This window comes from Phodopus roborovskii, unplaced genomic scaffold, assembly GCF_943737965.1.
Source record: "Phodopus roborovskii unplaced genomic scaffold, PHOROB, whole genome shotgun sequence".
In the NCBI taxonomy this organism is placed as follows: domain Eukaryota; kingdom Metazoa; phylum Chordata; class Mammalia; order Rodentia; family Cricetidae; genus Phodopus; species Phodopus roborovskii.
The window spans coordinates 11,365,383-11,388,943 of NW_026126611.1; the positions used below are offsets into that span (position 1 = coordinate 11,365,383).

The 23,561-nt window shown below is 44.9% G+C and overlaps 1 protein-coding gene across 2 annotated transcripts in view; it reads right to left on the minus strand.

The window, feature by feature from the left end:
• The window catches only part of Ccdc170 (coiled-coil domain containing 170), a 64,191-nt gene extending 42,383 nt beyond the window's left edge, over positions 1-21,808 (minus strand). The window contains exons 1-3 of one of the 2 annotated variants that reach the window (XM_051206005.1): positions 21,620-21,805; positions 5,919-6,047; positions 4,314-4,570 (exon numbers count right to left, since the gene is read on the minus strand). In XM_051206005.1, coding sequence (XP_051061962.1) covers positions 4,314-4,570; positions 5,919-6,047; positions 21,620-21,685 — 452 coding nt within the window. In that variant the 5' untranslated portion in view covers positions 21,686-21,805. Of the gene's footprint in view, positions 1-4,313; positions 4,571-5,918; positions 6,048-21,619 lie in introns of both variants that reach the window. The other variant, XM_051206006.1, reaches the window with a different exon arrangement.
• Between the last annotated feature and the right edge of the window lie 1,753 nt (positions 21,809-23,561).

Consider the following 23,561-nt stretch of genomic DNA (forward strand, 5'->3'; position numbering starts at 1 on the left):
GAGGGTAGATAGCCAGGCATCGTAGCATTTGGGAGTTGGAGGCAATAAGATCAGGACTTTAAGATTAACATTGACCACTTAGCAGCTTGAAGGCCAGCCTACGCCACATGAGATCATGGAATGACCAAAGGGAAAAGGGAGTAAGAAGATTTTAGACAGCACTCATGGAAGGACCCATTGCACAGGTCCTGCCAAGTGAGTGCCTAGATCAAACGTAGCCACACTATCTACAGGAGAGCCGTGAAGACAAAGGGATGAGCAGTTGCAAACGGATGAGGTAGGATCATGTCTGTCCAGTTCAAAAGGCAGCAAAGAAGCCAGTGGTCTAGATCCAAAAGAATAGGGGAGAGAAGGGCAGCATCAGCAGGGGAGTGTGAGCCTTTTAGGTTGTAAAGACAATAGGCCTTTGCCCTAGGTAAGAAGAGGAGTCACTGGAGAAGTCCTAGTTGAGGACTGACATGGTCTCATGCTACTTCAACAGGCTCACTCTGGCTGGGGCTGCGCACTGACAGAAGAACTGGATGCTTACGTGCCCTGCGTGCCTCCATTGAGACAGCATGTATACTTGAGGCTTCCAGGAGACAATTATTAAGTAATGAATATGAATCCCTATGAAGAGGATCAGTATATTTGGGGAGGAAACGAGAAAGAAGCTATCTCTCTCTTTCTCTGCCATGGGAGGGAAAAAAAAGAAATTCACCCTCAAATAAGAAGTTGGCCCTTACCATAAAATGAAGCAGCCAGCACCTCAATCTTGAACTTCCCAGCGTTCAGAACTATGAGTAGTAAATTTCTGATGGCTAAGCCATGTGATACTATAATATCATCCTAAATTACTCAAAGAATAAACTTGTACCAGGAGTGGGGTGCTGAGGCTGTACATACTTGTTGCAATAAGTCCGGGTGAGGGAGGACGGTGTTACTGGGGTAACAAATGTGAAATAGTTAATATTTAGTTTTATTTTAAGACAGTTGTGAATGCATTTTCTAAGTAAAGAAGAATACGAAAGAAAAAGAGAGCCGTGGATGACAGGCAATGTTTTACCTGATGACTAGAAGAATGAAATTATCACCACATCAAACGAGTACAGAAAGATATGGTGGGAACCTTAGATCCCATTTTCAGACACATAAAGTTGAAATGTCTGCTGGGCATCAAGATGAAGGTTTGTGTTCCTTGTGTTGAAAGGAGATTCAAGCTAGACACAGACTTGCAGTATCACCCGCATCTAGATCATACTTAGAAGACAGGGGGTTAAATAACACAGAAATAAGAAGAAAGTCACCCCAATATTTGGAAGCCAAGGGGAAGAAAAACACAAAAAGAGAAATGTAAAAGATAAACTAGTTGTGTGTAATGTTCTAGAAGCCAAGAGAAGAAAGTAGTTCACAGACCAGCCGTAACTGATGCTTCAGAGGCCAACCAGCCCTGAGTCAACACTGGCGGTCATAGCAAGGAATTTCAGTGGGGCAGATAAAAGAGAAAAGAGATAAACAAGAGATTTGGGTTCTTAAAAACATTTAAGAACCCCTGTAATCCAAGCTCTTGGGAAGAAAAGGAAGGAGGATTGTGAATTCAACACCAGCCTGGGCTACACAGGGAGAGCCTATCTTAAAATCAAGCAAATAAACAACAAAGGAAGTTTGATAATGGGTGGAGGAGAAAAGGACTGGAAAAGGACTGGGAGCACTGTCCATCTTAAAGATGGAACACAGTGAGTGATATTTAAAGCTGGTATGGTACAGCATGACTGTAATCCTAGCACTCAGTAGGCAGAGGCAGAACAATCTCACCTTCAATGCTACTTACAATACCATGTCCCCAAAACATGTTAATATAATCCTAACACTTGAGAGGTGAAGGTAGGCAGATCTCTGTGAGCCTGAGGCTAGCCTGGTCTACAGTTCCAGGACAGCCAGGACTACATGTCTTTAAAAAAAAGTCATACATAGAATTTTAAAATATATTTTAGAAGAAAGCATTTCCCAATTTTGTTTTAACAGTGACCTCTTGGCTGAACAAAGTGTGAATATCCTGAGTGTCTTGAGTTCTCTGTATAAAATGCTAATAAAACTGAATTGAGGATGTCTGGCTTCCTTGCATGCTTCCTTGCATGTTTTACCTGTCCTCTAAATACACTCCTGTGGGCTTCCCTGTCACTCCCATAGTTAAGCTTCTACTTAAGGGAAATCGCACACCACACATGTAATAAGCTTTGGCAGCTCTCATCAATAGCTCCTAAGCATACATAACACAATGTTGAAACACTTGACACCATTTGAACTTGAGCAAAGTCTCCAAGACTACAAAGAAACCTGAGGTCTGTAATTTTTTTCAGTTTGAGTTTCAAGGAAAAATAATGTATAACATTCAAAGCTCATTCAAGAAGTAGGCTGACCTCCACATAAATCCAGCCACACTGAACCTCTTAGAAGAGAAAGTGGAGGTACCTTTGAAATAATTGGTACAGGAGACCACTTCCTGAACGTAACACCAGTAGCACAGACGCTGAGATCAACAATTAATATAATGGGACCTCCTGAAATGGAAAAGCTTCTGTAAAGCAAAGGACACAGTCAAGACAAAATGGCAGCCCGCAGAATGGGAAAATATATTCACCAACCCCATTTCTGACAGAGGTCTGATTTCCAAAATATACAAAGAACTCAAGAAGCTAGTTACCAAAACACCAAATAATCCAATTAAAAAGTGGGGTACAGAACTGAATAGAGAATTCTCAATAGATGAATTTAAAATGGCTGAAAGACACTTAAGAAAGTGCCCAACATCCTTAGTCATCAGGGAAACGCAAATCAAAACAACTAAGAGATACCATCTTACTCCTGTCAGTGGCTAAAATCAAAAACTCCAACAGCAGTTTATGCTGGAGAGGATGTGGAGAAAGGGGTACACTCTTCCACTGCTGGTGGGAATGCAAACTCCTCACAGCCACTTTGGAGATCAGTATGGTGGTTCCTCAGGAAAATGGGAATCAGTCTACCTCAAGACCCAGTAATTCCACTCTTAGGCATATACCCATAAGATGCACATTCATACAACAAGGACATCTATTCAACTATGTTCAAAGCTGCATTATTTGTAATAGCCAGAACCTGGAAGCAACCTAGATGCCCCTCAGCTGAAGAATGAATAAAGAAAATGTGGTACATTTACACGATGGAATACTACTCAGAGGGAAAAAACAATGGAATCTTGAAATTCGTAGGCAAGTGGATGGAACTAGAAGAAACCATCCTGAGTGAGGTAACCCAGTCACAAAAAGACAAACATGGTATGTACTCACTTATACATGATTTTTAGACATAGAGCAAGGGATTACCAGCCTCCAATCTACACAGCCAGAAAAGCTAGGTAATAAGGAGGACCCTAAGAGAGACATACGTGGTCCCCGGAGAAGATCTCCTGAGCAAATTGGGAGCAGGCAGTGAGGGGAGATGGAGTTGGGAGAAAGAGATGGGAAGAGGTGGCATGATGGAGCAGGAAGATTGAGTCAGGGAAAGAATAGAGGAGAGCAAGAAAAGAGATACCATATTAGATGGAGCCATTATAGGTTTTAAGAGAAATCTGGCACTAGGGAAAAGCCCAGAGATCCACAAGGATGACCCCAACGAACAATCTAAGCAATAGTGGAGAGGTTGCCTTAAATGCCCTTCCCCGATAATGAGTTTGATGACTAACTTATATGCCATCCTAGAGCCTTCATCTAGTAACTGATAAAAGCAGAAGCAGACACCCACAGCTAAACATGCTTGGAATCCAGTTGCAGACAGGGAGGAATGATGCCCTTAGCATATGAATGGACTTTGGGAGTCCATCCCACAAAGAGAGATACTGTCTCAGCCTAGACACATGGGGGAGGCCTTGGACCCTATTCCAAATGATATGACAGACTTGGAAGACTCCCCATGGAAGGCCTCACCTTCCCTGGGGAGCAGAAAGGGGATGGGATGGGGATTGGTGAGGGGAACAAGGGAGGACAGGAGGGTGCAGGAACTGGGATTGTTTCAAATTTAAATTAAAAAAAAGAGAGAGAGAATAAATCGCATAAGCCATGAATAGTTAAAAGAACACCACAGTTTAGACAGGACAATAAGATCTCAAAAAGCATTCATAAAATTTTAATAGTCCTACCAAAAGGAGGAGGAGGAGCAGAAGAAGGAGGAGGAGGAGGAGGAGGAGGAGGAGGAGGAAGAAGAAGAAGAAGAAGAAGAAGAAGAAGAAGAAGAAGAAGGCTGAGATCTGAACCTAGTATGGCCACTAACAAACGGGGAAACACTGCCCACTTTCTTACCGCAATTTCTCATCCAGTTCCAGGACTTTCTTCATTAGTTCCTGGTTCTCCTTCATCGTGGTGTGAGCAGAGGTCTCTGTTCTGATTTTCGAAGCAGAAAGTGCTGCCGATTCCTCTTGGAGTTCCTGTACTCTGCCCCTCAGAGAGACAAGGAGAGATGACTTCCTGGCAGTGTTTTCTTTGTAGCCCTCCACTTCAGCCTTCAGCTCTTGGCAGCACACTTCTTTAGAGAGAAGCTTGGAGCGGAGGTCTCGAAGCTAATGTGAAGAGATGGGGGAGGGGGGACATAGGGATTTAACAATGTGCCATTGGAAGTACCTACACAAAGAGCCGAAATCATAATTTACAATTTAACCTTTCATTCATGACCGAGTCCAATTTCATTTTCTCTTTCTTGAATTTGGATCTGTGTTAGCAAATTGGAAATTATGGTTGGATAAATTCCTGACTAATAGTCATTCATAGTCATACCTTTTTTAAAAAGCAGTTGAAGGCTGGTGTGAAACCCTCATGGAAGAGTCATTAATTGTATCGTGTGTGAGAGACCTTGAATTCAATGTCCAGCACACAGACAAGAAAACATAAAAAATAAAATAAAATAAATGAGCAATGTCTTAAGTTGATTTCATACTATTTAGGCAGCATTTGTGGTAGATATTTACAGAAAGCAAAAAAATATTTCACAGTGGGAACCCAACATTTGTGGTGAATATTACAGAAAGCAATAAAATATTTCACAGTGGGAACCCATTTTCTCTGTCGGTACTGCTGCATTTATTGCTGAGTGACAATGATTAGGGAACCTCCAAGCTACACTGCGATTTCACAGCCACAACTGTTTCTCAATTAAATCCAGATGTTCAGGACATCACTGTATTTCTCCCATTTGCCTTCTAGACCATAACTGTAGGTGGTAAAGAAAAATAATACTCAGATTCCTGGGGGAAATATGGTCACAAAGGGAAATTACACAAAGGGAACTTTTGGACTTCTGTGGGTTCTGAAGCATCAAAATGCTGGAGGGTGTTTGCATCCTACTGACCAAGAATGTCTTGTCCCTTCTGTGGGACCATCTTCACACATATGTGGCTCTTTGGAACTGGGAATGTGCATGCATGCAGAGTCACACACATGTTTATAAGTTCGTCTCTCATTTGGCCCCTGGCATCCTTCACCGACTGCTAGCTCCCTCCCAGGCCAGTCTAGACCCCTCACAGCCACAATACTAGGAGGAGAATGAGTCCAGAGAGACTTGGGAACTTCATTAGACCAGTCGGTCTTAGAATCTGCCCAATCAGAATTGCCACATGAAGAGAATTCAGAGATCCTAAGAGCTCTGGAATACAAACAGTCCATATTAAAGAAAGACATTCTGAAGGAGGCTTCAAGTTCCCCAAGGCCCATGCAACTTTAACCTAAAGTCCCCAGGTTATACAGACTTCATTGAAATCTGAAAGCCTGGATGGAGTAGGAAATTAAGTCTAGACTTTGTCAATAGGTTGAAATCCCTTGCTTACTATCCTGTTTCTAATCCTCAGCCATCTGTTTCCCTCCATAAGAGGCTAGAATGCCCTTCTGAGTGATGGAATGTGTACAGTGTCTCACCTCAGACTGAGCACATTCAAATTTGACCAAAGTTGCTGCAAGTTCACTTTGAACATTTTCAGCCACATTCCGGTAATGGTTCAGCTGTTCCCGGGTGACTGGGAAGTCCATGGGATGACTGGCAGTTTCCTGGTGGAGTTTCCCCAAAAGACAAAGCATTAAAAGGAGTGTTAAACAGTCTGTCATCTGAGGTTTCACTAAGATATCTCAGATGGGAGTTTCCGTTGTATTTCAAACGCATAGGAAATGTTAGCGAGAATGTGCTGTGTCTTGTTCTCAAAGTTGAAAAGGAAGCAAGAGGCAGCCCAAGAGATAATGATGCATGAGTCCATGATGGAGAGAGAAGGCAGTGAAGAATTGGTCTTTGGAGCTGGGTACCATAGCCAACACCTGTAATCCTAGCACTCAAGATGCTGAGGCAGGAGGATCAAGGGTGTGAGGGCAACCTGTACAACATAGAAAACCCCTACATCTTACAAGAAAAATAGGTCTTACATTATTATATGAGAAAAAATGATGTGGCTGCTCAGTAGTTGGGCCCACGAATGATGCTTTGGGTTGACTCTCCAATGAAAGAGAGAAAGGAGGAAAGGAAGGAGGGAGGGAAGGAGAGGAGGGTAGATAGCCAGGCATCCTAGCACTTGGGAGTTGGAGGCAATAAGATCAGGACTTTAAGAATAACATTGACCACTTAGCAGCTTGAAGGCCAGCCTAGGCCACATGAGATCCTATCTCAAAAGAGGAGAAAGAAAAAGAGGAGGAGGAAGAGCAGAAGAAAAAGGAGGAGGAAGAGACTACTCAATCACCAACCACCGGTACTTGACCCATTCATGCACACACAAGTCACCCAGCAGCCCTGAACTGGACAACAAACGTTGCCATGACCTGTGTGCGGCGATCCACAGGATACCAAACAAAACCTCCAGGAGCCTTAGTGACAGCCAGTGTTTGCAGTCACAACACAACCAAGGTGCCTAAATACTCCTGGGGGGAAAGCAGAGGTGGATGAACGGAAGCTCTTAGGGCAGGGTCACATCCTACCAGCCTCATTCAGGATTCAGAAGGAACCACTGACCCTCGCCACCACAGCTGCACCTCCCCCATGAGGCCATGAGAGGCTGAAGGTACTCAGGAGAGGTTTCATCCGTAGTGTACACAGCCCACCATTTAATAAAAATTTTATTAGGAAAATAAGTTCTCCAGTGGCTATGATCTCTTTCAGCAACAAAACACAGCTCACTTAGGATGTGATACAATTATCTCACTTAAGAAGTGCTGTAATCATGGCATTGTTTTATCTATCCTTCTAATAAAAATGCAATGTGTCCATTAAATATAATGCAAAGAGCTAAAGGAAGCAGTTCAGGAATTGCGCTTCATCTCAACAGGTCCTCATGTAAAGCAGATCTGTACCAAAGTACTAACATCTTCAAGTGTTCGTGGGTGGACAGGGATGTCTTTTAGTTAAAACGGGGCTGTGGGTGCAAAGCGTTCCATGTAGATAACTTGCCAAGCATGGGCAAAGCCTTGGTGTTAATCTCTTCTCTACCAAAGCAAATAAACACGGTCTGACCCAACAGCTCAACTCTCCAGCTATTTCCCCTTAAAAACCATTCACACATGTGCAGAGACATCCATAAAGATGATGATTATTGTGTGATTTATAACAAGAACAAAAGGGGAGAGGTTATTAAAGCAATGTAAACTTCTGTTCACATAACAGCTTTTAAACAAAGGTCTTCCTGAACTGTAGAACCCACCAAAAATGGGAAATAAGAGACAGATCTGTATGTCAGAGCATTATATTGTCTCCAAGAGACATCACTGAACAAAACCAAGAATGTATAGCACCACACGACCTGAAGCTTGTGTTCAAAACACAAAAGGAAGAGGAAAAAATACTGCTATGTGCATTTCCTGTAAGTACATCTAAGCCAAATTGAGGTGAACAAAACACACATGCCTCATATTAAAGACGACCTCCAGGAGGGACTCCAGTGTTGAGCACGGGATAAGAATGCAATGGCTTAGTTTTACATCATTTGTATAATTAAATGAAACACTGGTTCTTTTCATCTTCCCATACTTCATGGGTCCTGCCCAAGGACTGTGTACTACTTTCATCATCAGACTGCATGTTCTCTATATAATTTTTTCCTTTTATTGAAAATATATTTTTCTCGCAATATACCCTGGTTACAATTCTCTTCCCTCTACCCCTCCCCCTCACTCCCTTTCTGTCTCTCATTAGAAAACCAATAGGCTTCTAAGGGATAATAGTAAAAGATAACAAAATAAAACACAGTAAGATTAAAAACAACAACAACAACAAAAACTAACACATTGGAGTCGGACCAGACAAACAGAAGGAAAAGGGCCGGCCCAAGCAAAGGCACAAGAATTGAAGACCCACCCACTAGTTCACACACTCAGGAATCCCACAAAAATACTAAACCGGAAGCCAAAATATACTCCCGAAGGACCCGACACAGACCTGTGTGGGCCCTGGGCATGCTACCGCGGTCTCTCCCCGCTCATGTGAGCTCTGACCATGTTGGTCTAGAGGACCTTTCTTCCATGGTGTCCTCCCTCCCCTTTCTCTAAGGGACACGCATAGCTAAAAACACACTAACCCTGCTGTGCAGTCTATCCGTGAAGACTACAAGGACTAAGAGATGACAGTACAGCACAGACTGGAACACAGATGAGAGGTGACATTTCCGGAGGGTTCTTTCAGCCAAGCCCTCCTGCAGTCCTTTATTATTAATCCCTCAGTTTTACCTGTAGTATTAAACAATCTTCACTTTAATCTTTTTTTTTTTTTCCACTCTATCCACACTGGCAAGATTAAGGCCCCATCCACTTGTCCTCCCACGAGGACAATTGAAGCCATTAGGTACCACCCAGCTAGCCCGCGAAGCAATTTTATATTAATTTTAGAGAGCCAACTACATATGATTCGGTTCCGCTACTGATACTATTATGATAATGAATGAAATAGGCTTTTGGTGGCTCAGAGTCTTTTCAGAATAAAGGAGAGCTTTGAAGTTCAGTGCCATAAAGTGCAAAGATAAGCTCACTCATAATTCAGTACACGGTGTGCCCAATTATCTGACCTGTGGGTAGTGTCTCGAGCCAGTCTCGCTACTACGGTGCCTAGCTGTCTTATTATCCCATGGACAAAAGTAGAAAGAAAAGAAGGAACGGAAGGAAAATCACTGCCAATAGGGGACACACAAAAGCTCTTGAATTCATTCCAACCAACCATAATCCCATTTGCTCCAGCATTACACCGCAGACCCCTCCATTATTGAATATGTTTTCTTTTCCAAACAAGCCCTTAGCTCTGCCCAAGGAACCCTCCTTAAAATTAAAACACTGTTGCTTTTTTTTTTTTTTTTTTTGTCTGTCAGCAGCTGTTTCTTCTGCTAAGAGAAATCTGTGGCCTCCGGGACACACCATCTCCTGGTGGCGACAAAGCCTCTCAGAGACCCATTCAGAACACAAGAGAACATGTAAGCAAATCATTTTAAAGCTTCCTATAAGAATTCATGCAGATCTGGGATCACTGAGCTGGCTCAGCCTATTAAGGGGACTCAAGGCCAATGTTGACTGCCTACCTTAGTTCAACCCCTGGGTTGAACCCCCAAATGGGGTTCATGACAAGCAGGCTGTGGTCATGGCATGTCTATTCCCATCGAGGGAAACCCTAAGACAGATAGCAAGGTGTGGGTGTGCTCTGCTAGGCAAGTGTGGAAGACCCCTCTGCCTAATACCAATTCACCAAGCCCTCAGACACCTGAGTTGAACCCTGTGACTGAAATGGCTCTGCCAAAACCTCGTGCAGAAATAAGTGACAATTGACACAGCAGAAAGAATTCCTGCACTCGCGTCCTTCTGTCCCCCTTCCTGCTGATCTTGCTGGAAAGTTCTGGTCACCTCCTCGGTGTCTTTTTGTCTCCTCTCGTTGCCGTGATAAAAAGCATCGTCTACAGAGACGGGCAGGGCTAGAGTGACACTCAGCAGTCAGACCATTGCTATTGCTGCAGAGGCCCCAGGCTGGGCTCCCGTCACACACATGTCAACTGTCAACCATTTGTAACTCCAGCTACAGGAGATCTGACACTGTCTCCTGGTCTCTGTAGGCCCCAGGCACAGGCATGAGTACAGGCACATAAAATAGACATACATGGTGAAGAAGAAGAAAAGGTAGAAGAAAAAGACGATGGTGGTTTACTTTAGCTCACTGTCCAAAGCACAGTCCATCACGGGTGGGGTGGGGCAGGGACTTGAAGTTGCTGCCCACATTGCATCCACGGGAGGAAGAGGGGATGAACGCATGCTTACAAGCTTGTTAGGTCAGCTCACGTTCTCCATTTTACATCGTCTAGAATCCCTGCCCAGGGAAGGATCCAGCCCACAATTCAGATGATTCTTCTCACATCAACTAACCACAATCATTCCCCACAAGCTTGTCCAGAGCCCAACCTATCTAGGTAACTCCTACAGGTATCCCTGGGGACCTGTCCCCTAAGTGACTCTAGATTCTGGCAAGATGACAACACAAACAATCCTACAAAGCCCTGTCAGGTAAACAGGTAAGAAATAAACTCCCCAAGCTATCTAGATATAACACACCCCAGTTAACCAGAATATAGGTCCCTCACATCTCAGTTAACCAGAATCCATAGTTCCCTAGTGTTTCAGTTAACTGGAATCCACAGGTTCCTTCATTTCTGCTCTCAACACATCTCAGTTAACAAGAATCCACAATTCCTTATGTTTCAGTTAACCAGAATCCATAGTTCCTCGCATCTCGGTTAACCGGAATCCACAGTTTTCCCCCATTTCTGCTATGATACTCAATGTCCAGCCCAACTTTCAGTCCACCATGTGGGGGGGTGGGGGAGCATGATGGAGAAAAACAATTCATGTCATGGTAGCCAGGAGGTAGAACAACAAAGAATGCCTACTCTAGTAAGCTTTCCCTTCGTTTATGTTTCTTCTATAACTCCCTCCCCCCCCCCCCCCCCGCCCAAAGTCATTCAAGTCCCTTTAGTTGGTCCCCTCTGAAAGGCCGTCTCAGACACACGGAGGAGTGTACTTTAGTAATCACTGGGCATCTCACAGTCCCACCAAGCTGATATTCAGGATAAATCATCACAAGTTCAAATCCACCCCTTGTCACCCAAACTACATCGCTCTCTCTGTTCCATAATATTCTACTCCAGGACGCACAGAAGCTTTATGCTCATCTTCTACTGCAAAATGCATTTATTCCATCTCCAAGGTCCCCACAACCCTAGCAGTCCTAACCACCTACATAATATTCCACCATAAAGACGTATTTTATTCTTAGGGATGAGTCCTGAAAAAGAAATGGCTGTGGGGGTGGGGGTGGGGCTCTTTCCCCTCCGCCTGTTGGCTACCAGGTCGAGAGGGGAAAGCGGCAGATGGGCCGACATGGCGGCCCATGAGCACACACAGGGTCAGCTCAATTTTATCCCAGACTATGTGACATATGTAGGATTGGGGATGGTGGAGACAAACCCTAATCTGCATTCAGCGGCACGCTCCTATCACAAGGCTTAGTATGTGGCAGTGGGCTCCTACAGCAGAGCTCCTAGCACAGGTCAGCTCAGCAGGGATCTGTGCCAAGGGTCAAGACAAAGCTGAATCAGGCATCTGGTTTAGAGACAGCTTTTAGATAAGGTCAGTCCTCCAGGTCCAGAGACATTCTCCAGATAAGGACAGGCAGAGAGCAGGAATCCTTCCTTGCTCAGGAGTGAGCTCCACGTTGCTAATGAGGTAAGCTGCTCGGTCATGGGTACTCTGCAACCTCTGACCATCCAGCAATGTCTTCCAACATGGCTGTGTCAAAAGTAACAAACATTTTAAGGATTCGGATGCCTGTCTCACATAAAAGCAACACCAACTTACACTTCACCGATAAATTGAGATTCATTGCAAATGGTCAACTACATTTTTATTCTTCTCTCATATAGTACATCAGGACTGAAGCTTCCCCCTCCCATCCCCCAAACCTCTCTGCCTCCATCTCCCCTCCGCCTCTACTCCAGCCGCCCCTCTGCCTTGTGATAGGAGCGTGCCGCTGAATGCAGATTAGGGTTTGTCTCCACCATCCCCAATCCTACATATGTCACATAGTCTGGGATAAAATTGAGCTGACCCTGTGTGTGCTCATGCCGCTTTCCCCTCTCGACCTGGTAGCCAACAGGCGGAGGGGGAAAGAGCCCCACCCCCACCCCCACAGCCATTTCTTTTTTCAGGACTCTCCCCTCAGAAAAGAGCAGGCCCGTCAGGGACATCAACCAAACAAAGCATAACAGAGTTACAATAAGACCAAGCACATACCATCACATCAAGGCCTGATGAGGCCTAGCCAGTAGGAGGAAACGAGTAAGCAAGCAAAAGGGCCAGAAACAGTCTCTGCTCAAGCTGTTAGGAATCCCACAAGAACACGGACCAATCCAGCCATAACATGTATGCAGAGGGTCTGCGTGAGACCTCTACAGACTCTCTGATCTCTGTGAGCCCCCATGAGTCCCAGTCAGTTGGGTCTGTTCTCATGGTGTCCCCGATGAAGGGTTACTATTTACACGGCAGCTTTTCATTATCTCTGTTGTCCTTTCAAAATGCCATTTTCCAGGACTAGGGAAAGGCGTGCATGGGTAAAGTGATTGCCACACCAACACGTGAAACCCCGTTCCAACCTGCAGAACCTACATGAAGCTGGACACACTGGCTAGTGCCCATAGCCCCAGCATTCCTGCAGGAAAATGGGAGGGGGGAAGGGAACTCTATAGACAGCTTGGTTTACACAACAGAGAGACTGACCCTGTCTCAAAGTGTAAAGGGACGACAAACACCCAAGATTGTCCTCTGACCTCCACAAAATATGCCATGACACATGCAAATCTACACACACACACACACACACACACACACACACACACACACACTGTATTCAAGTCTTTGTCCCTTGAAGAACAACACTCGGTGATCCTTTCTCAAGGACCGGATACATAAAAATACAAACTATCATTACACTAACTTCACAGCATTTAGCCCTTACAGACATGAGCAGCTTGGTCTTGCCCAAGGGTCCCGCAGGGAGTGCGCTGTTCAGACTGACTTCAATCCCACAGCTCATCTGACCCTTAAACCCATGATTTTACCCTGGGATCTACAAATCTTTTGCTTGTATCTCAGAAGTCCTACATTTATCTAACGTGTACCACTGTGCATATCTGAGATGTTAGCAAAATACACAAAATAGAAGTTAAGATAGCATTTTCAAAATATATTTTCTTCTTGAACCTTCCGTGAGTCATCTGCTGTACCTTCTGTGCTTAAAACCCCTTTGGAGGATTCAACCCTGGGGCACACTATTTTTTTATCTACACCTTCTCCTGAATTCCACAAAGTACAATTAGTCTGCGTAGCTACAAAGTGTTAAATACTGAAGTCAAGCCTGCACTACGCATAATTCAATGTAGCATCATTTAATCCCGGAGTGACCCTTGTGATGCTGATGGTGTTATCCACATCGTGCCTAAAGAAAACAAGGTTCTAAGAGGACAGGGAGCCCCCTCCTCCCCTCCCTCAACTCTAACGCCTCCATGTCCATTCTGTCCAGCCACCCACCCAGGCCCTTCAGTCATTAAATCAGCTTCCTCTGACCCTCCGGTATAAAATAAATTCTTGGGTTATTCCCTCGTGCGGTATTAACTTTTATCCTCTGTGTCATGACCACTGTGGCTATTATTTTTCTGAATGGACTATTTATACAACATCCATTTGCACTGAGAGACTATTAGGCAGGAGAATGTCAGTTTTGTTCATTGCTGTTTTTCCAGTGACTACCTATCAGCAAATGTGTGTGGGATGAATGAATGAATGAATGAGTTTTCCATCCAAATGCAAACTTGACTCCAGAGCCCATATTCTTAACTGTTACATTACTATCCTATATCTGTCTGGTCAAAAACTTAAAATAATCTCTTTTCATAAATTGAATTTTTACCTAAATCCCAATGTTACTACTATTCGCTAGTCAGACTATCGTAATGATGGCTCGAATCCTATACGTAATGTTGAGGGCAAGGAATTCATTTAACTTGAATTCATAAATCTCTTTCCAGCTACTGTCTAAAAGATGAGTTCTTTCTTCTGTAAGTTCAGATAAGTACAGGCTAGATCAGGTCGGTTTAGGAGTATATATTTCAACTGAGTATGACGTTCCAGAGAGCTAAGGAAAATTCAGTCCATATTAATGAGATAATTCTCATCCAGGGCTCGAGTAAGTCTCAGAAAAATGAATTGACTTCTGGACCTGTGTTCGCCGTCTAGCAGCGTGTTTGTATTTAAACTGCATCTCTCTCCTCGGGAGGCATTGTGTTAGGTGTGGTTGCACTGTCTTGAGCGGCATGGAGGCAGCAGAAAGCTCTGCTGGTGACTAGCGAGGTGGAAACTATACCGTGGCCTCCCACTTTCCCACAAGGAGAAAAAAAGAATGAGGTAGGTAACACTCAAAGGGCCACGGAATGGGGGCGGGGACCAGGCTGCTGACTGAAGCCAGAGCCAAGGACAGCAGCCAACCGTCAAGAGGAGAGAGTTGAGGTCACGAAGTGTAGCTGCGGTTTTTCTTTTTACTCTTTTGGCGGTTTGAGGGGCCCATCACCCAGCTCCCAGGCGAGGCTTATTCTTAATGATGAATGCCCTGCCTTAGCTTGGCTTGTTTCTTGCCAGCTTTTCTTAACTTAAATTATCCCATCTGTCTCCGGCCTCGGGGCTTTTATTCCCGTGTACCTCTCTTTACTCCTTACTCCTTCTCGGCTGGGGAGCTAAGTGGCTGGCCCCTGAAGCCCTCCTCCTTCCTCTCTCAATTCCCCACCCTTTTTTCTCCCAGAGTCCTCCTCTTAGTTACCCTCTCTGCCTGCCAGCCCCGCCTACTCCTCTCTCCTGTCTCACTAACGGCCATTCAGCCCTTTATTAGACTATCAGGGGTTCTCGATAAACACGCTAACACAGCCTCACAGAGTTAAACAAACGCAACACAAGCAAAAGTAACACGCCTTAAAATAATATTCCCCAACAATGAAGAGGGTCCCCTAATCCTCAGCCGCATGCCAATATACCCAGGATCAATTCACCGTCACCATCAGGGAGAAAGAGAAGACAATGTGGCCGGGTTCCTTGCACAGAGGAGGATGTATATTTCTACTCTGGTTAACGTCTCCTGAGAATAAATAGAGACATGACCAAAAGTTTCATTTTCCCCACCCAAAAAAAATGTATACTCACTGCATTTGCCCACACTGTACTTTTAGCCCTTGCCACAGACTGATCCATCATCTAACACCCGAAGAAAACGCAGGTGAGCAAAAAGGGTCAGCCCATCCGTTGCTTGCAGCCCTGCAAGCTAGAGCACCAAGAGTCTACTCCTCTAAGAAAATAGCTTCTCCAAGACCCAATTTAATGCTTCGTGCTTAAGGGCAATGGGAAGCCCTCATATGAGCGATGATTCTGCAGTTAATGATACTGTGCATAATGTTACCAAAGGCCTTCGCCCTGAATCGTATCTGTTGTGTAAGACCTGAGGATGTGCATGAGAATTCTAACTTCAGCAAAGCCTGTCTGTCTACTCAGAGTTCCTGTAACAAAATACCAGAGCCTGGACAACTTAAACCAAAAACATTTCTTGCTCATAGTTCAAAAGGCTGACACCCAGGTTTTTGCAATGAGAACATTCTCCCTAGCTCATAGGACCTCCTATCCCTGTGTTCTCCCATGAGGAAGACAGAGCTCAGCTGCCTCAAGGCTTCCCTTCAGCTACTCCGTACTCCAGTCTAGGAAAGCCCAAGGTCACTTGGCTTGCTGCATCGTGTTTATTCCTCTGCATCCTGATATGAATCCGGGCGTTGACACTCACCATGCTTACCATCTCCCACGCTACTTAGTCGTTACTTAACTCAATTGCCAGAACCAGTACTTTCTTCTACACTGTGACGGCATTTGCTGACTGTCATGTATTGGTGAGGTTTCTTTGTCTTGTTTTCTTCGTTATGAAGACAACTTGCAAGAATAACCCAATGAACTCAAGAATATTTTAGACTCAGCCAACACTTACGAGGACATTTGATTTACCTGTTCCTGTGTGAATTAGGATTCCAATTGCTGAATCACTTTTGAGCAATTTGCACACAAAAAAAATGGCCCGTTACCCTCAAGTCCTTCAACACACACTTCACAAACGCATTCCTCTTCACGCAATTGCCAATTTCAAGACATTTAACAGAATGTTAAATTATTCGCAGAGCAACAGTGAGCGCATGCATGACATGCGGTTGTCAAGTAGCTGTTTCTCGGCCGGTCTTTGTCTTTCATATCATCAGTAATGGGATAAACTGTCGTGGACTACTTGTGTGCTACATTTAGAAAAACATAACGCCTTCACGGACCTGTCAGTCATGGAGAGACAGTGCACATCCACAAACTGAGAGACATTGGTTAACAAACTGGCCCTGTTTCTGATGTTGCTAAACAACAACTTTTGCTCCTGGCATGATGCTGAGGTTACAATATGTTGACCTTCCTAGGCCAAAAACCACACTTCCTGAAAACAGTCTGTTTGTTTGTTTGTTTGCAGGTTTTTGTGGGTTTTGTTTTTTAAATACAGAGCATCACCAAAAAGACCCAAATTCTTGGGTTTCTGACTGGAAATTCAGAATGTCTGTCTCCAACGACTTTTAAATAAATACATCTGTTCCTTTTCCATCAACAGGTCTGTTGCTCTTAGGCACTCTCCTTCCAGGTTACCCAGGACTCAGCCCATTGCCGTCCATGTCCTTAGGACCACCCGTCCTTACCCTAGCAAAATGGGTCTTGCCCTGTGCCCTATGAACCGCCAGCTTATGACCTGTCTGATTCTCTTCTCGAAGCCTTTATCGCTCTCTGAAATGCTGCTCTCTATTGCTTAGCTTTTAATAAAAAATTTTCTCCTACTCACATACAACGTATATGAGACTGGGATTTAAGGCAGGCCCTACCGTTGCAGCAGGAAGGGACTCCCGTGCTTTGGTGTGGCCCTGTGGCTGACTACTCCAACAACTCACTAGCAAAACCCTTGCGGTTCCCACGTCCTCCTAAGCTCTCAGTTTTGAATCCAAACGTTTAGGTTTCAACATCAAAACTTCCCATAAGAAGTCCTACTACCTGCATCTGTGACCCCCAAGTCACAGAGATTCACCCGTGGGTGTTAAAACTCTCGCCTTTGGCAGGATACAATATGTTGACCTCCCTCTGCCAAAAACCACATCTCTGAAAACGAATATCCATGGGGAAGGTTTGAGAAGAAAAATAATAAACAAAAGTGCAATGAGAAGGGACTCATTTGGGCTACTCAGAAATTTAAAGCAGGTGTGTATTTTGCGAACTAATTCCCTCCCTACTGTCCTACGGAGATATTCGTTTATTCTATTTGATAGTTTTATATGCAGCCTGGCTTACCAGTAGCTGAAAGAGTGTAGCACCCTGGTCCCCTTCAGCAGTGCCTTTGAACTCCCTACCCCTGGATCAAAGCTGCCAACACACCGACTTCAAAGGAAAAAACAAACTTGACACAAAACAAAGAGAGAATGTCCTTGAACATGGAAAAAAAGTAAGTTCTTATAAATTCATCGACTTAATTCAAGTACGAAGAAGCATTCACCACTGTTTGAAATGCGTTCATTCTATCTGCTGAAACAAAGTAAAGACGATCTCTTTAAAGTATATTATGGGAAAAAAAAAAAAGTCCTACCCATGTTTTGAAGGTGTTCCCTCACACCTGAAGCCAGGTGGTTGGAGAACTGGTGCCAAGAGAAGATAAATGTTATAATAAAAATCTCAAAGTCAAATGTGTAAATGAACAAACCTGTCATTATTTATTCATTTATCTTAGCTGTTTTATTCTGAAATGACTTATAATTTTAGGAATGTTGCAAATCCTGAACAAAGACTTTCTGATCAAAGACATCTTCCCAGCCTCCCTGTAAACAGCTTGTGCACATTTATCAAAACTAAGAACTGAGATGGTTACAGAATTCCTCGTTCCAGTCCCATCGGTGTTTGCCGTAATAGTCTTTCCTGACCAGGAGTCAGCGCAGGCTCTCATATTAACATTGGTTTTCATGCCCCCCTCAGACTTCCCTCAGGGCCCTAACACTTGGGAAGGGTTCTGGCCAGGATTGTGTAGAATTCTCTTAAAGCCGGGTTATCTAACATTCTCAAATGATTTGATAGTTTTCCTTTGTTCATAACAGTATAAAGATCTCATCTCATCCAATCCCTACCAATGAAGTATTTCTAGGCTTAGGTCTAATTATTTCATAATCTAAGGATTCACACTTACACACACACACTCACACAAACACACACTCACACATACACACACACTCACACATACACACACTCACACACTCACACAAACACACACTCACACATACACACACACTCACACAAACACACACTCACATATTCATACACACACACAAAAAAAATAAGTGGGTTTGTCTATCCTAACAGATCTACCAGGTTTCCTTCTTGTATTGGGGGGGGCCACACTACTTCCTGCATACACATTTAGAATTGTTACAATTTCCTGGTGAATGAAATCTTTATCCTGTTAGGATATTAATCTTTATCATCACCGGTCGTTTGGCTCCATATGTGCCGGGTCCTCTGAACCAGGGACCAGTGCTAACCACTGAGCCATCTCTCCAGCCCCTGCGATGCACACAAAAGGGAGGCCTGCTCCATTTCCCAATGGAGTCATAATTTCCATTCAGAGCCTCTAAATGTGTGGAAACAGCCATGCTGAAAAACAGCCTGACCGCCACCACTGGTTGGTGGCCCCAACAAGATAACGTAAACTAAATCCGTGCGTGCGAGCCTTTGTTGACTGCTGCTGGACCCCATCCTTGAGTAGTCTTTCTTCCTCTCCCCCCCCCAACCCCCGCAGAGCTATAATCGCAAAAACTCAAAGCTTGGCGCCCTCCTCTCTGCCTGAGACACTCCAGTCAGTTCTAACATCGCCCACCGCTCTCGTTTTCTAGGTGTGTGAAGCTCTTCGCGTGGGTGATTTGGGTAAATTCAACTGAGAAAATCTTGGCCTGGAAAGTGCCTCCTGAAGTGACACCGGAGAAGGGAAGCATCCCTCCCATGGTTCCAGTTCCCTGGACCATGAACTCTCTCTAGGAAAAGCAAGAGCTCATTTCTTTCCGTCGCCTCAGCCTCACTCTTGGATTCTCAAGAAATGGACTGTTGAGGTGGCGGCAGAGCTACTACTGGTCGAAATAATCAGTGACAGAGCAGTGGCTAACGTTAATTAGTATCATAGCAGACGCTCTGTGACGTGCCTTTTATACATTGACTTTGAGATCCCCAGAAGATACTCAGTGGTGCTGATGAGGAATGTCCCCCACAGGCTTCCATATTGGAAGACTTGGTCCCCTGTCGATGGCACTGTTCCGGGAGGCTTTGGGACCCTTAGGAACTGGGACCTAGCTGGAAGAAGCACGTCTCTGGGATTGTTACAGCACAACCTCACATCCAGTCTGCTCTGTGTGTCTGTCTCTACGCTCCCGGCTCCAGCCGCCTGCTGACATGCTTCCCCCACAATAAGGATGCTCCAGCGGGAACCAAAAGCCCAAACCAGTTCCTTCCATACGCCATCTTTTTGGTCATGATATTCTATCACAGAAAAAGGAGGGGAGGGTAACTAATGCAACATGATTAACCAAGATATTCTGGAGAAGTAGAATACTCTGGATTGCTTGAGCCGCTTTTTATCCCTTCAGAAAAGGAGGCTCCTATCCACGCTCTGTATTTTAATCCATTGTGCAATACAGCGCAGCAGGAAATGCATAAAACTTTCAGAAGACAGTCAAGTCGAAGTTGCATCTTTCGTCACCTGAGCAACCCTACTATATAATTCGAAATGTCCTGTCCTCTTATCTACCTAAGATTATCTCAGATAAAATATTTTATAAACTCAAATTCTAATTATACTAACCGCTGGCTTTCCTGTCTCCACCCTTCTCCATGAATCCAATTTCTTCCAAGCCAGTTCAAATCCCAGGTATAGCAAAAGTTCTCCTAATAGATAATCCCACAATTATGATGATTATGATGATTAAACGAATGTTTCCATGTACATGGGTGTGTTGCCAAGGATACGTGTGTGCGCACCCTGTGCAAGCCTGGTGTCCACGGAGGCCAGACGAGGGTGGTGAGTGCACTGGAACTAGAGTGACAGAGGTTGTAAGCCAGCATGTCAATCAATGTAAGGTCAACACATGCGCTGAACCACTGAGCCACCCTCCCACCTCCCGGATTTGTTCACTTATCACAGAGGGGAATTGTACGTGTGCCAGACACATTCCCCGTTGTTGAGAACATCAGCAATAACAGCCATGCTGATATTCCCCGGCTCCTGAAATAATGTGCCGAGACACAGAATCCCCTGTGTAGCCCCCTACTAATAATCAGCTCATGGGAAGTCACAGCTACAGAAAGCTGAGGAGTTAGTTCAAATTTAAAGACACTAAACACAATTGTGTGATGGGGGCTGGGGTGGAAGTAAAGTACCATACATTTGGGATAATTACCAAAATCTAGAGGATCATATATATTAAAGAATATGATTATGATCATGCTAAATATTCTGAATTTGACCATTGCACTTCAGTGAATTCCCTTATTCTTACAAGAATATATTTGGGGTTAGGATCTGTAACTGACTTCGAATGGGCTCACTAAAAATATATTAATAAGAAAAGTATCACGCTTATGATTCAACCGTCTTAATTCACAGAGAGCAGACACTACACTAAGTTAAAATATAATACCAAATATGAAGTTGCCAGAAGAAAAATTAGATCTATTTGCATACCATGATATTGGTTCCCCACAGTATATGGATAATCAGAGAAACCTAAAAGTGTCAGGTCTGCTAAGTAACTCAATTCTGATACCATATTGGAAAATTCAACCCATGCTTTTAATCCAATTTTTCCCAAGGATGTATATGGTGGGTATGTCCCGAAGACACCTCCTAGGTCAGATTTATTCCAAAAGCAGCAATCACACATAAACACACACACACACCCCACAGAGAGAGAGGCAGAGAGAGAGAGAGAGAGAGAGAGAGAGAGAGAGAGAGAGAGAGAGAGAGAGAGAGAGGCAGAGAGAGAGAACGCCCCCAGGCTGGTCCAGAACTTTCCATTCCTTTGTGGGAGTGTGACACCTCTAAGTCCCCAATGCCAAGTACTTCCTAGGAGAAGTGAGCAAATAGCTCCAAACAAACACTGTTTGGGGACCTGTTAGTGACACAGGCTCCAGGCCTTGAGGGGCCCAACGCCAATGGCAGCACCTGTAGGTTAGAAGACACTGCTCCAAATGGAAAATTCAGTTCAGTGAAGCAATCCCTTTGTTCCCTGGGGACGGGGAGGGGGAAGAACCTCGGGGAAAGGCCACTGGGTGGAATTCAGCCAATTTCAGTAATCAAGAGAGGCTGCGTGGCAGCTGTGGTTCCGATCACTGGCCCAGTGGGAGCTGAGCTGGGCAATCCCACCCAGGGCACTACTGCAAACTGGAGGCTCCCGTTCCCTCCCAGGAAACAGCCGCCCCGACTCTACCTCGGGCGGTGAGGCGTCGCGGGGGCGCTCCAGGCTCCCGGAGCCCGAGGAGCTGCCGTGGCTCATGTTGGCTGGTACCCGGAGATGCTGCTGGGACCCGAGAAGCAGGAGTGGCGCCGCGCACCGAGCCAGGGGAACCCGTGCGTCTCCTGAGGCAACAAGTAAACAGAACAGGGGGCGGCGCCTGGAGCCTGCACTAGCCAGTGGCTGAAGCTTCCTCCAGACCCGCAGGCCACTAGACAATCATCCCTTAGGAATCCGTCCCTCCCAGTAGGGACAGAGATCGTTAATGCGGAAGGAGGCACGTACCACCGTGAGCGCAATTCCAGGTCAGGCCAGCACTCAGACAACTGACCCGAGTTCCACCCAACCCTCTCAGCTGGGTTTTGCTGCAACTGTTCCCTTTCTTTCTTTCCTCCTTTCTTTCTTTCTTTCTTTCCTTCTTTCTTTCTTTCTTCCTTCCTTTCTTTCCTCCTTTCTTTCTTTCTTTCTTCCTTTCTTTTTTTCTTTCTTTCCTTCTTTCTTTCCTCCTTTCTTTCTTTCTTTCCTCCTTTCTTTCTTTCCTTCTTTCTTTCCCCCTTCCTTTCCTCCTTCATTCCTTTCCTCCTTTCTTCCTTTCTTTCTTCCTCCTTTCTTTCCTTCTTTCTTTCCTTCTTTCTTTCCTTCTTTCTTTCTTTCCTCCTTTCTTCCTTCCTTCCCCCTTCCTTCCTTTCCTCCTTTCTTCCTCTCTTTCCTTTCTCTCTTTTTTAATTTTTTTTTTAATTTAAATTTGAAGCAAGGTTGTTTTACATGTCAATTCCGGTTCCCTCGCCCTCCCATCCTCCCCTATCACCCCCACCAAACCCCAGCCCATCCCCTTTCTAGTCCCCAGGGAGAGTGAGGCCTTCAATGGGGAGCTCTCTCCCTCCCTCCCTCCCTCCCTCCCTCCCCCTCTCTCTCTCTCTCTCTCTCTCTCTCTCTCTCGCTCTCTCTCTCTGCTGTTCATTCACTTTGTGCCTAGCTCTGCAAAGTTATGAGGCCTGTCCTGGTGAGTGAACATTCTTTGGCCCCACCGTCTTTTCACAACCCTGCCTAGGACAGAGGTAAACCGCTGCGCTGGTAACCTCGTGGCTTCTTGCGACAGAACCGCGGATGGTCTTGCACTACCAGCTCCAAGTGATCCCACGAGATTTGGATGTGGCTATTGGAATAGTCCCTTTTCCAAAGAAGCAAAGGTCACAGCGGGACGAAATAAAAGCCAAGGGCACAGAGCTGCCAAAGGAAAGGCTGAAGACATCCCAGGCCAGGAGAGTCGTTTGGTGGAGGAGCTTGCCTTAGTTAGAGGCACTGAATGTGAACACCACACTCAGACTGTTTGAAAGCCCTAGGGACACATGTGCTGTTGGAAACACTTGAAATCCGGCCTGAGCAGCTTTTCTTACATCCCATCCCGCCTTTCCAGATGTATCCATTGCTATGGCTCAGGGTGTCTTGACCTTGACAGTGGTTACGATGGCTTAACTTTCTGAGGTTTTGTGCAAGTATATGTTGTATGCTAAGCATACCCCTCTCATACCAGCCCTACTAGCTTTTCTGTTCCCTCCTGAGTCCCCTTTGCCTGACTGACAGTTTTATTCCTAGTTCTACATCATGTATATGCATACATATAAAATCTAGGAACTACAAACAAGAGAAACTTCGTCCTTCTGAGGCTGGTTTAATTCACTTGATGTGATTAACTTCAGTTACATTCACTTTCTGACATTTTTCTTTCTTCCTCCCCCCCCCCCCGCCCCCGAGACAGGGTTTCTCTGTAGTTTTGGAGCCTGTCCTGGAACTTGCTCGGTAGACCAGGCTGGCCTCGACCTCCCGAGTGCTCAGATTAAAGGCCACCACCACTGGGCATATTCTGACATTTTTCTTTATGACTGAAAAAAAATCCTGTTGTGTACATATTCTTTAT